This window comes from Sorex araneus, chromosome 6 (genome assembly GCF_027595985.1).
Source record: "Sorex araneus isolate mSorAra2 chromosome 6, mSorAra2.pri, whole genome shotgun sequence".
In the NCBI taxonomy this organism is placed as follows: Eukaryota; Metazoa; Chordata; class Mammalia; order Eulipotyphla; family Soricidae; genus Sorex; species Sorex araneus.
The window spans coordinates 88,428,642-88,441,621 of NC_073307.1; the positions used below are offsets into that span (position 1 = coordinate 88,428,642).

Genomic DNA, 12,980 nt, shown 5'->3' on the forward strand with positions numbered 1-12,980 from the left:
GGAGAAAGCCTGAGAAGTCCAGCTGCTCCCTGGCAGGCCGGAGAGGGGTGGAAGCAAGCGAGCGTTTCTGGGCAACACAGGATGCTCCCCGGGTCCCACCCGGAACCTGGGCCGAGACACCCTGAAGTCCAGGTCCCCCACCCGCCGGATTTGAGGAGTGGGGTGCAGAGGGCGCACTCTGGCTCCCCATCTCTCCTCCCCCGAGGATCCCCGTGCTGAGACTCCACAATAAACACACCAGGCCCACACGGACAGCGTTTATTCACCCCTGCAACCTCCCACGTGAGCCCCGGCATCCCGTCAGCCCCCTCTCCCACTCACAAGGCCACATGAACCTTTTTGGCACAGAGGGCGGGGGGTGCCCCTCCTATTAGGGTTGAAGCCCAGAAGCTCTGGGGGGGCCCGTGGATAAAGCAGGAAGTAATGAAGAAACTTGATCACACCATCGCGCCCCCTCTGAGGGGAGGGAGGCTGGGGGGTGCGCTGGCTACCGCCTGCCCCCCACGTCCTGAAGCACAAAGCAAGGGGGGAAGAGAGGACCATCCCTTGGGAATCCAGCACCAACCTCGGCATGGAGGCAAAAGAAAGGACAGTGGACAAGACCACCTCCCTGTAAAGGGGTGGGCCGAACGAGAGCATAAACTGTGAGTGGCCGGGGCACCCCCTTGTCAGGGCGTGGCTGCAGCCTCAGCACCAGGAGTGGGGGGCGCGGGGAGGGGGACGCCCAGCGGGCGCCGTCCACCGCCCCCTGATCCACCGAGTCCAGCACAGCCGTTCCGCCCCCTCCGGCCAGGCCGGGGGACATGGGAGGAACTGTGGTGGAGTCCAAGGCCCTTCTTTATTTCTTCTTTCTTTCTTGGGAGCAGCGTGGGCAAAACCTGAGACAGAACACGGGAGGGTGGGTGAGCGAGCGCGGGGGGCCCGGGGCCTCTTGCCCCGAGAGCCGGGGAGCGACCCCCCGCCACCCTCACTCACCATTTCCCCCGAGGCTTCGTTGTCAGCCCCACACAGGCAAAGTGGAACCACTCAATGGAACACTGGGAAAGGGTGGGGAGGGGAAAGCGGAAGTCAGGCACCAGGCTGAGGGGGGAGAGAAGAGGCGCCCCCCAGGCCCCCCGCCCCGCCCCCACCCTGGCCAGACCTCCCCCAGATCGCCAGAGGAGCGTTCCCTGACTCTGTCCCCTCGGAGAAAACGTGGCTGTGTGGAGGCAGCCAGCAGCCAACCACATCCCCACACTCTTGCACGTGGCCCCCTCAGCCCTCAGAGCCGCCCCCCTGCCCCCAAATACACATACACACACCCATGATTAAGGCAAAAGGTTTCTCACATCAGGGTTGTCACAGCCAATCATCTCTCCATAGGAGACCTGGTGACAAAGGCAATAGGTGGGCTCGTTGGGATCCACAGGCATATCCAACACATCAGAGGGGTGGACACTGCCAAAGGTCACTGAGGGCATCCCATACTCAGGACTTCTGCATGCCAAGAGGAAGAGAAACGTCATCGGCAAGAAGGGTGGCTGCCGCTCTCTGGGTTTGGTTTTGCTCTTGGCTTTAGTGTCTGGGCCACACCTGCCGATGCTCAAGGTCTACTCCTGGCTCAGAGCTTGGGGCTCGCTCCCCGCGGTGCTCAGGGGACCAGGCAGTGCTGGGGATCGAACCCGGGGCCGCCTACATGCAAAGACTCCTCTCCAGCTGCGGGAAGCTACCCCTTTAAACTCTCGGAGGTGGGAGATGAAGAACCTGGGAGGCGGGGCAAGAGATGGGGGGCTGCACCCCTCCATCCAGCAGACAAGGCGGGCAGGAGGAGGTCACCGAGGCAAGCGGCAGGGCAGGCCTGGGCGGGCGGGAGCACGGACGCAGGCACGTGGCACAGTGGCCCCCCGGCCCCACTTACGTGCGCACGAGTTTTAACTTCTTCTGGGTAGCCTTGGGGGCCTCCTCGTCAGAGTTCTTCCCTTTGGAACGGGCACGGGCAGCCTTTTTCTCCTTCTGAGTGCGACCTAGGCAAGAAGGGAGCGGCCGGAAGGCGGGGCGACCGTCAGGGGAAGCCCGCCGCCCGCCTCGGTCCCGAGTCCAAGCTGGGGCAGCCCCCTCCTGACTGTCGCCCGGCCGGCCAGGGCCAGCGCCTCTGTCCGTCGTCCTCGGCGGCTCAGGCCCCACCGCTCACGAGCCCCTCCCCCCTCCTCACTCTTTTTGCCTTTGCTGGAGGAGCTGTCGTAGTCGCTCGACTCGATCTGCTTCTCCTTCAGGTCGGCCTCGAAGCGGGCCAGGTCCGTGTCAAGCCGGCGGATGTGCTTGTCCACCTGGGTGGGCAGGGGGGAGAAGGGAGAGGCGCGAGGCCAGGTGTGACGGCTCGCCCGGACCACAGCCAAGCCTGACGGGAGCCCGGGGGCGGGTGGGAGGGAGGCGGGGGGCGCGGATGGGGGGACGGGGGCCTACCATCTCGTAGGTCTGCATGGCCAGCTGCACCTTGTCGTCCCCGAACTCCTTGCACTTGCCGTAGGCCTCCTGGATCTGCTTGAGCAGGGCCAGCTTCTCCTCGGAGCTCAGGCTGCGGGCGCTGCTCATGTACTCCGTGGCCAACTTGTCGATTTCGGCCTTCAGGTCTGAGACAGAGACAGGGGCCGGGAGAGACGCTCTCGCTCCGCCGGCTCCCCCGGCCCTTTCCACCGGCCGTCAAACCTTCCAACCACAAGACGCCGGAGGCTCCTAGGCACCACGCGAGGCACTCGGCAAACGCAACAGACCGACAGGATTCGCCTGATCAGTGCCTTCTGGGGCCGAAGACGTGGTGAAGACAGTGGGAGCCTAAGTCACGGCCACATAATAACGTGCCCTTTGCAGGCCGCGCGGACAGGAAGTAAGGGGCTTTGCTGGCGTCTGGAGATGCACCTCGGCAGGAAGCATTGCTTGTTCTGTCAGCAGAGACCCTTGGCTTCTCTCTGAAGAAGCCCCCACTACAGACAGCAGAGAGTCCCATGGCCCAGGCTGGGGCTTCTGCTAGCGCTGGTTTCTGAGGCTGCACGACTGTCGTTGTTTAAAATGAGACCTGAGGGGCTGCAGCAGCGACAGTACAGCAGGGTGGGCGTTTGCCTTGCTCTCAGGCAAGCTGGGCTCCGTCCCTGGCATCCCCATGTGATCCCCCAAGTACCGCCAGGATTAAGAGTGCAGAGCCAGGAGGAAACCCTGAGCATGGCCAGGTGTGACCCAAAAAGCCAAAAGGCCAAAAAAAAAAAAAAAAAAAAAGGAAAAAGAAATGCCACCTTCGGCTTGCTCTCTAAGCCCACGTTCTCCCGTGGACATATACCTTGCCCGATGTTTATTTGGTATTTTTTTTTCCCACTCTGGAGAAGCCCCTGTTCCCCAGTTAACATATCTTCCTTTTTCACCCCCATATCTAAGTAAGGGGCTGGAGCAATAGCGCAGCGGATAGGGCATTCGCCTTGCATGCGGCCAACCCAGGTTCGATTCCTCCTCCCCTCTCGGAGAGCCCGGCAAGCTACCGAGAGTATCCCGCCCGCATGGCAGAGCCTGGCAAGCTCCCTGTGGCGTATTCGATATGCCAAAAACAGTAACAAGTCTCACAATGGAGACGTGACTGCTGCCCGCTCGAGCAAATCGATGAACAGGGTGACAGTGATACAGTGACACAGTGATCTAAGTAAGCTCCATTCACTAACAACTACCTTGCTTCACTAAATAATAATAATAATGTCTATCTTTTGCTAACTCAGATGTCAATCACAGCTTTGAGAGATTCTACCACCCGTGCCTGAGCGTGGCTGCCTCAGGACAAAAGATCAGACCTAACCGTCCGTCAGCAGGTGTGGGGGAATCACTCCAACAGGTGTCCCTGACCTCGGCGAGGCCACTGCCCACAGCAGGGCAGCCGCAGGCTCCCAGGAGCAACAGTGCTCCTCAGTGAGCCCCCCTGACTCAATGTCCCGGGAAGACCACCGGCAGCAGCTGGCGTCTGTAAGCTGCTGGCCCTGCCCCCGTCCTCTCTCTGCCTCGGCTTCTGAGACCTTCTCAGCCAGGAAGCGTCTCTCTGCCAGCCCGAGCTGCTGTCTCAAGCCTCATCCCATTCGGACACTGACAATGCAGTGGAGTCACAACGTTCGACCTTTCCGAGAAAGGCGGTGGACAGGGAGTTACAGAGATGATTCTAGAGAGGGTTTTTTGGTTTGCTTCTTTGTGAGAGAAACAGCAAGAACGCGGCCTGATGGCAGTACTTCCTCTGTTATGGGAAAACTGACAACAGCACCACCGCGATGCTCCAAGTAGGGAGGGCGCTGACCCCGGTTCAATCCCTAGCACCACATAGGATCCCCCCGGTGCCACCAGGAGGGATTGCTGAGTGCAGACCGAGGACTAAACTCTGAATACCTCGGGGAGTGCCCCCACCTCGCCCCAAAGAGAAAGAAGCCACAGTTTTCCAGATCCGACCGGAGTACAGCAATGTGAAACAGCAGCAGAAATGAGCGTCCGTACTCCTAGGGCGCCTGAGCTCCTCCCGCTACTCACCCTCTGTTCTTTGGTCCAGGTCCCGCATGAGCTGAAAGTTCCTTTGCAGTTCAAACGGGAGGTTTTCAATACCTAGTGAGACGGGGAGAGACCAAGAACCATTCGCATTCACAGGCTGCTTAACTGCTTTCTTTTCCTTTTTTTCTTTTTGGGTCACACCCCGCAATGCACAGGGCTTACTCCTGGCTCTGCACCCAGGAATTTACTCTTGGCAGTGCTCAGGGGACCATATGGGATGCTGGGAATCGAATCCGGGTCGGCTGTGTGCAAGGCAAACGCCCTCCCCTCTGTGCTATCGCTCCAGCCCCCTTGAACTGCTTTTATAGTATAGGCGCAGGGTCAGCTGCAGTAGCAGAGTGGGTAGGGCGTTTTGCCTTGCACACTTTCAACTGGACTCTGATCCCCGGCATCCCACACACTTCCCCAGGCACTGCCAGGAGTACTAATTTGCAAGCACAAATCATTTTCCTTTCCTTGCTTTTTCTCTTCCTCCCTCCCTCTCTTCCCCTCTTCCCTTCTTCACCTCCTCCCTTCTCTATTTTTTTGTGGTGCTGGGGATCGAACTCAGTTCTCGTGTACACAAAGTGTATGCTTTAGGGTCAGAGGGAGAGTACAGCAGGTAGGGCGCTTGCCATGCACATGACCGAGCCATGTTCAACCCCCGGCATCCCCTATGAGCACTGCCAGGAATGATTCCTGAATGCAGGAACCACTGAATGCAGAAACCTCTGAACACTGCCAGATGTGGCACCCCTCCAATAAAACCACCAAAGTCTGTGCTCTACCCATGACCCAATTGCTGGCCCTCCTTCCCTCATGGTCCTTGTTGACCTCGACTTACAAATGCCTTTCAGGTATTCATCACACACACACACACACACACACACACACACACACACACACACACACACACACACACTTGACCTGACTCACAAATGCCTTTCAGGTATTCACATCACACACACACACACACACACACACACACACACACACACACTTGTTGACCTCCTCTTACAAATGCCTTTCAGGTATTCATATCTCTCACACACACACGTCCAGTTGCTCCTTTCCAGTAATGTTCTTTTAAATGCAAATAGAGGGGGCAAGAGCAGTTTTCCAGCAGGTAGGGTACTTGCCTTGCACACAGCCAACCAGAGTTCAGTCCCCAGCACCCTTGTGGCCCCCTGAGCCCTGTCAAGACTGACCCCTAAGCACAGAGCCAGAGTAAGCCCAGCACTACCAGGCATGGACACCCAACAATACAATATAAAATGCAAACTGAATGAAACATTATAAGGAATGATACCACAGTGCCAAAAGTTATAAAACCTGGCTGGTGGGTGGGAGGGAAATGGAGGGGAAGGCAGGGAGGGGACTGGAGGAGGGAAGTGGACACTGGTGAAGGGATTGGTATTGAAACATATGCGCTAAACCCAATTACGAATAACTATAATTTACAGTGGCAAACAAGTTATATAACACACACATATCTCTCTCTCTCTCTCTCTCTCTCTCTCTCTCTCTCTCTCTCTCTCTCTCACACACACACACACACACACACACACACACAAACACATTTTGTAAAAAATGCAGATTGGAGCCAGAGGCACAGTACAATGGGCTGGGTGCTTGCTGGTCACCTGGGTTCTAAACCCGCGACCCATATGGTCTACTTAAGCCTCTCCAGGAGTGATCCCTGATGCAGAGCCGAGTCACCCCTGTGCATCGCCAGGTGTGACACAAAAAGAAAAAAAAATAAATTGGGGGCCAGAGAGATAGTACAGCAGGCAAAGAGCTTGCCTTGGACACATCTGACCCGGGTTTGATTCCCATCACTCCATATGGCCCTCCGAGCCCCGCCAGGAATGACTCCTGAGCACAGTTGGACATGACGCAAAAACAAAACAAAACAAATGCAAATCTGGGAGATGAAGATAAGTTAATGGGCTGGGGCACATGTTTTGCATGCAGAGGCCAGAGTCCAATCCCCAGCACTATATGATCCCTGGAGCACTGCCAGGAACCACCAGAGCACCAAGCTGAGAGTAGCCTCCGAGCACTACCAAACATTGTCCCCAAACAAAAATGGGCTAGAGATGAAGGCGCTGGCGTTGCATTTGACCTCCAGCACCACGGTGGACCCTCCCAGCAATTCCAGGAATAAGCCCTGAGCACTGCAGGGTGTGGCCCAACCCCCTTCACCCAGTCTCCCCACAACCCAATTAAATAAAACCTGGGCCAGGGACTTGGCTCAGAGGTAGAGCACCTGCCTTGCGTGTGTGAGGTCCTGGGTTCAATCCCCAGCCCCAACCCCACAGAAGCAAACCTGACCAAGTCCCTTTCTTATAACCCTCGGTCACTTCCTCGGCCCCAGTGCTGGTCCCCTTCTGCACCCCTGTCCTGTTTCTCTCACACCATCCTCAACACGGCAAGCCCCCTCTGCTCGCACATCAGAGCATCTCTGAGCGCCTCCCACAGTGCTCTGTGTGCTGCCCCGTCTGGAACGCGCTGCCAAGTCTTTCGCATCCGCTCCTCCAGGCCTGTTCAATATCCTGCTCGTTCTCCAAAGTTCCGTCCACCCAACATCCCTGGACGCCGCTGGACGGTGATTCAACGAAATAATGAACCGCCCCTGGGTATTTGCTGTCTGTCTCTGAGTGCTCATCTTCTATTTTCCTCAAAGAACTGTGACCAGTGAACAAGAAAGTCCTCCATAAATACAAAGGCAGGGGACTGGAGCTATTCTAGTACAGAGGTAGGGCGTTTGCCTTGCACGCAGCAGACCCGGGTTCCATCCCCAGCATCTCATATGGTCCCCCAAGCACCGCCAGGAGTAATTCCTGAGTGCAGAGCCAGGAGGAACCCCGTGCATCACTGGGTGTGACCCAAAAGCAAAAATAAACAAAGGCACAAGTACTTAAAATATCTCCCATGGTGGGGCTTGAGCGATAGCACAGCAGGGAGGGCATTTGCTTGCACGCCGCTGACCCGGGTTCGATTCCCAGCATCCCATATGGTCCCCTGAGCACCGCCAGGAGTAATTCCTGAGTGCAGAGCCGGAGTAAACCCTGTGCATTGCCGGGTGTGACCCAAAAAGAAAAAAAAAAAAATCTCCCATGGAAGGAAAATCTCTTCCTCTAGCTCCACACTCAAAACTTCGAGAATGTCTCCAATGCTTTAAGCTTTATCTCCAGATCTGCCACCACCAGTTTACTGAGATGAAGTCGCCAGCGATTTATGAAGGCTGTGATTATCCTAACATATGTCTGTGACAGCTGACACCGTGTTCTCTCCTGGGAGTTAACTTTCTTCTTTTAAGGATACCAAACCTCCACATGTATTTTCTGGCAATTCCTACATGGACGTGCCCTTGGTATGTCCCTGAAATATTAATCTTTTCTTGAAATTAGTTTAATTCTCTTCATTTTCTTGCTTCTTTGCCCTGAAGGGTCTCATTCCCTCGTGGATACAATAACCACATTCTTAAGCTTCTGTCTAATCTGAATTAATGGCTCTTTCATTCATGGTTGTTACTCCTAATAGCCTGACCTTGTGGCCAACAGACTGACGACCTCACTTCCTGAGCAAGAAATCTGAACTTCACCTGCAAATCTTCCTCATTTTCCCTCTCTGCAGCTCACTGATTCAGTCAGTTTTGCCCCAGCTGACTCCCCGGTAACCTCTGAATCACCCGGAGGTCACAGTCCTCATCTCTGATCTGCTCTGTTAGCACCAAGTGATCTGCTGTTACCAAGAGGACATGCCAGTTTACTCTCCTACATAAAAGTCTTTCTTCCTGGGACCGAAGCGACAGTGCAGCAGGTACAGTGTTTGCCTTGCCACATGGCCGCCCTGGGTTTAATTCCCCACATCCATGTGATCCCCTGAGCACCACCAGGCGTGATTCTTTTTTTTTTTTTTTTTTTTGCTTTTTGGGTCACACCTGGCGATGCACAGGGGTTACTCCTGGCTTTGCACTCAGGAATTACCCCTGGCCGTGCTCAGGGGACCATATGGGATGCTGGGATTTGAACCCGGGTCGGCCGCGTGCAAGGCAAACGCCCTACCCGCTGTGCTATCTCTCCAGCCCCCACCAGGCGTGATTCTTGAGTGCAGAACCAGGAGTAAACCCTGAGCACCACTAGGGGAATAGCAAAAAAAAAAAAAAAAAATTAAATCATTTTTCCTGGAGTTGGGAGCAACAGTATCTGGCTTCTTGCATGCAGCTGACCCAGGTCTGATCCCCGGTACCCTATAGGGCCCCCCAAGTTCTGGCAGGAGTGGTTAAGCTCAGAGCTAGGAATAAGCCCTGAGGACAGCCAGGTATGGCCCAAAATCCAAATACATAGACTCTTCCCAGAGTCATCAATTAATTTTCTTTTGGGTCACACCCGGCAACGCACAGGGGTTTCTCCTGGCTCTGCACTCAGGAATTACTCCTAGCAGTGCTCAGGGGACCATATGGGATCCTGGGAATCGAACCTGGGTTGGCTGCATGAAGGCAAACGCCCTCCCCGCTGTGCTATCGCTCCAGCCCCTCAATTAATTTTCTATATTAAAAAAAAAATCACTTCAAATTCCTCATCGAAGTGAGGCCACGTGGGGCTGGACTGATAACACAGCAGCTAAGACACCTGCAAACAGTGGAACCAAGTTCAATACCCAACACCCCACAGGGATCCCCAAGCCCTCCTGGAGTGATCCCCACATGCAGAGATGGAGAGTCAGCCCTGGGCACCATTGATGTGGTCCCCAAACAATAAAATAGTAAAAAAAAAAAAAAAAAGTGTGGGCCGGAGGATAGTATAGTGAGCGGGGAGGGCGTTTGCCTTGCACACGGCCGACCCAGGTTCAATCCCCAGTATCCTATATGGTCCCCCAGCACCGCCAGGGGTAATTCCTGAGTGCATGAGCCAGGAGGAAGCCCTGTGCGTCGCCGGGTGTGACCCAAAAGGCAAAAAACAAAAACAAAAACAACAGGGGCTGGAGTAATAGCACAGCGGGTAGGGCGTTTGCCTTGCACGCGGCGGACCAGGGTTCGATTCCCAGTGACCCAAAAAGAAAAAAAAACCCCACCACCAACAACAATAACAAAAACAACAACAACAACAAAAAACCCAAAAAAACACACACAGTGAAAGCAGCTAAGGCAGCTTCCTCGGCTTCAAGCCCCTTAAAGGCCCACCTAGGTCCTGCCCCATCGGGTCTCACACCGAGCACGCTGACCTCACTCTCCCTCTGCAACCCGCCACGTCCTCCCTGCCCGCGGCCACCCCGGAAACGCTCCCCCTCCGCGGTCTCCCCCGCACCCCACCCGCGGCCGCGCTGCCCCCACGCCGGGTACCGCAGGGCGTGGGGGCGGGGAGCCAGCCCCTCCCCCCAGCCGTCCTGTCCGCGGCCCCCGACGCTGGCACGCGTCACCCCCGTCTGCAGTGTCGCCGACCGCCACATTCTGGGGGCACCCGCGGACAGGGGCTGGGGCTCCCGCGATTCCCCACCCCCACCCCGCCCCCGCATCGCGTAGTCCCTGCCGTCCTGCCGGTTCCACGGCCCGCGTGAATGAATGAATGAGCGAACGAATGAACGAAGGCCAACGCGAAGACAGCGGGCAGGGCCCGGAGGGGCGGCCCCGGGGCAGGGAGGAGGCCCGGCGGAGCCCCCGCGCCCCGCGCCCCCGCCCCGGACCCGGACCACCCCTCCGCGGGAGCACCGAGAGGGGCCGCGGCGAGCAGGTCTTTGTCACCGCCCGCAACGGCGGCGAGACACTCCCGGAAGCCCGGGCGGGCCGAGGGGCTTCGGGGCCGGGGGCGGGGGCAGGGGCACCCGGGGGTGGCGGTCCCGGGGCGGGCGGGGCGGCAGGCCTCGCCCCCCGCGTCCCCGCCCCCGCCCCCAGGCGACCCCCGACGGCCGCGCCGGGCCGGGCCCCGGCCTGCTGCCCCGCCCCCTCCCCTCGGGCCCCTGCCGTCGGCTCTCTCACGGGGCCCCGTCACGACGGCGACCGGCCGGCCGCCGGGCCCTCGGGGCCGGACAGCTCTGCAGCCCCGACCCCCGCGGCCGCTCTGTGACCCCTGACCCCCCTCCGGCCTGCGCTTACTGTCCAGATAATGTTCCAAATACATCCCCGCAGCCATCTTGAAGCAAAACAAAGCGACTTCCGGTACGCCCCGGAAGTGACTGCGCGCGCCCGGCAGCGAAGCCCCGGGCGGCGGGGCCGGGCCTTTTCCGCCCGGAAGGGCGACTTCCGCCCTCAGCAGCGGCTCCCCCGGGACACATCCGCCCGACCTTGGCCCTTTTCCCTTCGCCTCGGGAGCCGGGCTCGCGCCCACGGGGCCGCCGGCAGCCCTCCCGACCCACTTCCGCCCCGAGCTCCCGGGGCGCGACGGCGGCCGGAGTGACGTCACTGGAGGTCGCCATTTTGCATTCTCTTAGCTTTTTTTTTATCTCCCCCGCCCCACTCCAAAACCGTAATGGGAAATAACGGGGAAGAGTGTCAGAGCCTTTTCTCTTTAGGGCTGGACTGTTGCCCGTTAGCGGAAGCCGCTGGCCAGAGCAGCCAGTGAAGCCGGACTCTCAGGTCGGGCTGCAGGATGGCCACGCGGGACTCAAACCCGCCGCCTCTCTGCGCACTCACGGGAATAGGCTCCCCAGGCTGTCTCATTGATTTTTATTTTTTTTTTCTTTTTGGGTCACACCCAGGGATGCCCAGGGGTTACTCCTGGCTTTGCACTCAGGAATTAGTCCTGGCGGTGCTTGGGGGACCCTATGGGATGCCGGGGATCGAACCCGGGTCGGCCGCGTGCAAGGCAAACGCCCTACCCGCTGTGTTATCGCTCCGGCCCCTTTTTTTTTTTTTCGGGGCTCGTAATCAAACCTAGGCTCGTGCATGGAAGGCGTACGCTTGACCAGTGAACCACATCGCCGGCCCTTCTCTTTTTAACACAGTCTTCATTCCTTCGAAGTCTTAATGCAGACGGAGCTACAGCAGTGCTGATTCTCCACACCTTCTTGCGGGGGGGTCCTGGCCTTAAGTACTACCGTGCCTTCTCAGGTCAACACGACTGGCCGCCCAGCACCAGGCTTGCGCTGGCTTGTCTTGAGTCCAGGGTCGGTGTGGGAGGTCAGCATCAGGCCTGGGGCTCGGAGCTGCCACCGTGGGTCAGACGTCACCTCCCAACCTAGCCAGCTCCAGTACAAAGAAAATTGCTTCTCACCGGCAGGGCGTTTGCCTTGCTGGTGGCCAGCTTGGGTCTGATCCCCAGCACCCCTGCGGTTCCCTGAGCCCCACCAGGATTGGTCCGAGCACAGAACCGGGACTAAGTGCTGGTGTACTTAAGTGAGCACCACCGGTGTGGTTCACATACCAGGAAATAACGTAAGCTCAAACCTTGTAGAGGTGTCTGTCTTTGAAGACAGCAATGAGCTCTCACTCACCCCTTCTAGATAATTCTGTCAACGGGTGGGTATCGGCTTTTTAAAATAGGGACCAGTTCCTGTGACGTGGGCACTGATGTGGACATGTTTGCCCAGTGCTGGGCCTCACCAAGGCAACGCCCACAACAGGAGGATCAGACTCCTTCTTGCGTGCGTCCTACCTTTTGAGCTATGTCCTATGTCTACCTGGACAGGTTCTTGTTTGGGTCACCTCGGTGGTGCTGAGTGGAACCGTATGGGATGCAGCTGAACCAGGTGCTGCATGCAAGGTAAAGGCGGTACCCACTGCACTACACCTCCAGCACCTCCAGATTTTTTTAATGACGCGGATTTTTACCCACATCATTTAGGCTCAACCACGTTAAGTTCACCAGAGCTCATGTGCTGAAATTTCCAGTCAGTGAAAGAGCTTATGACAGTGATTCTGCGCTCATGTCTCCAAGTGAAGCTGGACGGCATTGCCTTTGACAGCTGGTTGTGCCAGGCCACAAACCATTCTTTTTTTTTTTTTTTTTTGCTTTTTGGGTCACATCCAGTGATGCACAGGGGTTCCTCCTGGCTCATGCACTCAGGAATTATCCTCGCGGTGCTCAGGGGACCCTATGGGATGCTGGGAATCGAACCCGGGTTGGCCACGTGCAAGGCAAACGCCCTCCCCACTGTGCTGTCACTCCAGCCCCATTATTCTCATTCTTCACTGGTCTACAGTAACGGCTGAAAACCAATGATGTACACCAAGTAAGGGACCCGACATCATTATGGAGCAGGTGTTAAGACTTAGCAGTAGAATCTCAATGATGCATCCCCTAATCATGCCCTGGATGGTGTTGGAGAAGAAGATGCTTAGAGCAAGAGTAGACTCAGGTTCCGTTACCTACGAGGAGGGTAGGGCTCTCAAGGCCATTCCATGCTGCTGACAGCAGTGTGGGAAGGCAGCTGAACATCCAAGAAAGCTTGGCCTAATGGGCCATGGAGAGTCAGTGGCACTATAGATTGAGAACATTTACATGGCCACCCTCAGC

General features: G+C 57.1%; 1 protein-coding gene across 3 annotated transcripts; it reads right to left on the reverse strand.

Annotated features, from left to right (window-relative positions):
* Positions 1-242: 242 nt before the first annotated feature.
* ING4 (inhibitor of growth family member 4) lies at positions 243-10,840 on the reverse strand. Of its 3 annotated transcripts, none has more exons than XR_008630747.1 (8): positions 10,622-10,840; positions 4,528-4,599; positions 2,443-2,609; positions 2,192-2,306; positions 1,898-2,003; positions 1,302-1,476; positions 976-1,037; positions 243-878 (listed from the first exon to the last, which is right to left on the reverse strand). XR_008630747.1 is itself a non-coding variant. In XM_004610454.2 (8 exons), exons 1-8 carry the CDS (start codon positions 10,656-10,658, stop codon positions 839-841), a joined length of 747 nt encoding a protein of 248 aa, XP_004610511.1. In that variant the 5' UTR covers positions 10,659-10,834; the 3' UTR covers positions 243-838. The 3 variants fall into 3 exon arrangements, 2 of the variants coding, with proteins under 2 accessions (XP_004610511.1, XP_004610512.1); XM_004610454.2 differs by having other exon boundaries at positions 1,329-1,476; positions 10,622-10,834; XM_004610455.2 differs by having other exon boundaries at positions 1,329-1,476; positions 2,201-2,306; positions 10,622-10,828.
* Positions 10,841-12,980: the final 2,140 nt, after the last annotated feature.

Excerpts from the sequence above, each read along its gene's own strand:
- ING4 (XM_004610454.2), bottom strand. The coding sequence starts at position 10,658 with ATGGCTGCGGGGATGTATTTGGAACATTATCTGGACA. Across the intron at positions 2,610-4,527 it reads CCTGGACCAAAGAACAGAGG|ACCTGAAGGCCGAAATCGAC; the intron begins GTGAGTAGCGGG and ends TCTCTGTCTCAG. Across the intron at positions 2,307-2,442 it reads CCATGCAGACCTACGAGATG|GTGGACAAGCACATCCGCCG; the intron begins GTAGGCCCCCGT and ends CTGCCCACCCAG.